Below are 2,990 nucleotides of genomic sequence, written 5' to 3'. Positions count from 1 at the left end.
TAGATTTTTCCTTACTGGGCATTAGGCTCATTCCTTTCTGTTTATGTGCAGGAAATAAGCTTTAGAGGCGGAAAGATTCGTGACGCTTAGAGGATGTGTATCGATGGTGAATGGAGTCAAGGGGCCGAGCGTTATTCGATTCGAGGAGGTAGTCTCATTTTATCTTATATGGTTTTATATGTATTTTTCGCATTTCTTATGTAATTCACTTCATTTTAATCATGTTTTGCTTAAAAAGACAATGGGATCCCAAATCCTTCTTAGTATTCTGTTTATTTGTAAATAACTCTTATTTTGCAAGTTACTCAATAAAATTATGGTATTTTCGTAAAAATGTAAGTTTTATGTATAGTTTCGTTAATGGTCCAAATAGTCTAGATTAGTGGGTCATTACAAAGACTGAATTTGGACAAGGCAAACAACTTGTGGGTTGTGCGAGACTTTCAGCCAGACCATAATCATGACTTAGTATTGCCTTCTGAAATCCAATTCCTCAGATCCAACAGGAAGGTTACTGCAGAAATTGGTGAACAAGTTATGTCCATGAGAAGATTCAGAATAAGAACTTGTCAAATAATGAATCATTTGGTGCAAGAACGAGGTGATTTGGATTATGTCCCTTTCTAAAAAAGAGACCTTTACAAATTGATTGGTGGTAAGAGAAAAACCACTTACACAGAAACTGACTCTGAGGGAGCATTAGGATACTTGGAATGTCTCGCTAGAAGAGATGATCAGTTCTACGAAATCTACAGCACAGACGAGGAGACACGTCTAGCAAATTTATTTTGGTGTGATGGAACTTCGAGCCGTGATTACCAACATTTTGGAGATGTTCTCGCTTTTGACACAACATACAAGACAAATGCTTACAACAAGCCATTGTTGTTCCTTATTGGTGTCAACCACCACTTTCGAACTACAGTGTTTGGCATTGCGTAACTATGTGACGAGAGTGCCGAGACATTTATATGGGTTCAACAATGTTTCCTCGACGCCATGCACCAGAAAACACCTTCGGTAGTTATCACTGATGGCGACAAGGGAATGCGAGAAGCAATTTCAACTGCAATGCCGAATGCGGTACACTGCCTATGTGTTTGGCATATATCAACCAATGCTTCAAAAGCCATCCCAAATCCATCATTCACATCATCCATCAGTCATCTAATGTATCATTACTATTTTGATGAAGAAGAGTGGGAGGAGCAATGGAAAAAAGTTGTTGAAAATTTTGGTTTGCAAAATAATGGGTGGTGTAATAGTTAGTATGAAACAAGGAGAAATTGGGCAGAGACTTTTCTTCGCAATCATTTTGTTGCTGGATCAAGAACAACCCAAAGATCAGAATCAACAAATTCATATTTGAACCAATTCTTGACAAGTAAACTGAGGTTGAGTGACTTTATTGGTCAAATTGATGTTGCATTGCAAACAATACGACACAATGAGATGCATGATGACTTCCGAAGAAAGCACTCATCACCTCAGCTTCCAAACCATGCATTGCAGACGTACCATCAACAGTTTGCGACATATTACACTAGGAATATGTATGATAAAGTGGCCGCCCAAATCATGGACATCATATCTTACAAAGCAATGGAAAACGTTACCACCATTGATTCTCGAGTGTTTTCATTGGAGAGATTTCCTACCGGTCTGGTACACCACACAGTCACATTGGATGAAATTTCGAGCCACTTGAAATACACTTGTTTGCTTTTTGAGACAGATGGGATACCATGCAGACACATGTTCGCGGTAATGAAAAATGAGAATATGCAATTAATCCCTCCAACATTAATAAAGGACCGTTGGCATAAAGATGCAAGGACAAGACTAGATTTAAATGTAGCTCCTCATTCAAGAGTGCCGACAAATGCATTGGAAACAACAAGGTGGAGATCTTTGACGTCTGCATTCACTTGTATGGCCCATTACACAACAAAACATGAGGACACTTACGAGGAGGCAAAGAAACAAATAGCAGCCTTGGCATCGAGATTCAACACCCTATGTCAACAATGTGAAATTGGAAATGATAATGAAGAAAGTCGACCAAAAGGAGCATGCACACATGACAGAATCGTTAGAGACCCAGCTGTGGTTAAGACAAAGGGTCGTGCAGCAAAAAAGGCCAGAGCAAAGGAAAATGACAGCATTGGTGAACAAGATTGTACGAGGAAGCAAAAAAGGTGTTGTATTTGCAATCAATTGGGCCACAACAGGTCAACTTGTAAATATAAGAATCAACCTACCCCAAACACAAAAGACATATCCCAACCAGTGTTGACACGACCCAAGAACTCCAAGCAAACAACTTTGGCAACATTGTTGTTGATCCAAACAAATGGGAAATCCAATTAAGAGACAACAACAATGCCTAACCCAGATTTGTCCAATCAACAGACACCCAATACTAGATTTCATATGTGGAATGAAACTTGTACTAGTTAGAACAAAAAATGTACTCCCACAATGATAATTATATGTATAAGCGAATGCGTTGGTGTATTAGTGAGGATGGTTAGGAGAATGTGTGTGACGTAGTTTTAAACTAAGGTTCTCTTAATGAAAAGGTGCTAAAGGTCTCAATAGACAACAAATGGGCCAACCTATATATATATACATTTAACGTTCTTAATAATCAAACCAAGAAACACTACTATTATTAAATTCTATTCTCTATGTAGCATAAATCAATTGCAATATTAATTTCGAAATTAAGTTTTCTTCCTAAAATAACTCACACAATAGTTACTGAACTGAAAAACAACATATAAATTTCAAATGCAAAGGATGAGTATATTTTCCAAACCTTATGCTCACGTCCTCCAGTAAAAAGGCACCACCACAATACTCAGTCTTCACTCTTATTCCACTCGTAAAACTCTGAAATGGCACTGCAATGGAACAAGATAGTGTCAACAGAGGGAGGTTAAAAAAAATGAAGGCTATGCACTTGCTTGAGTACTTTTAAAATTTTT

General features: G+C 37.9%; 1 protein-coding gene across 1 annotated transcript; it reads left to right on the top strand.

Annotated features, from left to right (window-relative positions):
* Positions 1–999: 999 nt before the first annotated feature.
* LOC133831887 (protein FAR1-RELATED SEQUENCE 9-like) lies at positions 1,000–2,370 on the top strand. The gene is made up of 2 exons (XM_062262293.1): positions 1,000–1,083; positions 1,270–2,370. The coding sequence occupies exons 1-2, from the start codon at positions 1,000–1,002 to the stop codon at positions 2,368–2,370; spliced, it is 1,185 nt and encodes a 394-aa protein (XP_062118277.1).
* Positions 2,371–2,990: the final 620 nt, after the last annotated feature.

The sequence above is a fragment of the Humulus lupulus genome, chromosome 4 (genome assembly GCF_963169125.1).
Source record: "Humulus lupulus chromosome 4, drHumLupu1.1, whole genome shotgun sequence".
Lineage (NCBI taxonomy): Eukaryota > Viridiplantae > Streptophyta > Magnoliopsida > Rosales > Cannabaceae > Humulus > Humulus lupulus.
The sequence above is the reverse complement of the archived record's forward strand: the minus strand, read 5'-3'. Positions and strand labels throughout refer to the sequence as shown.

Coding starts and splice junctions, on each gene's coding strand:
- LOC133831887 (XM_062262293.1), top strand. CDS start 1,000: ATGCACCAGAAAACACCTTCGGTAGTTATCACTGATGGCGACAAGGGA. Junction 1,084..1,269: donor CAACTGCAATGCCGAATGCG/GTACACTGCCTA, acceptor TGTAATAGTTAG/TATGAAACAAGGAGAAATTG.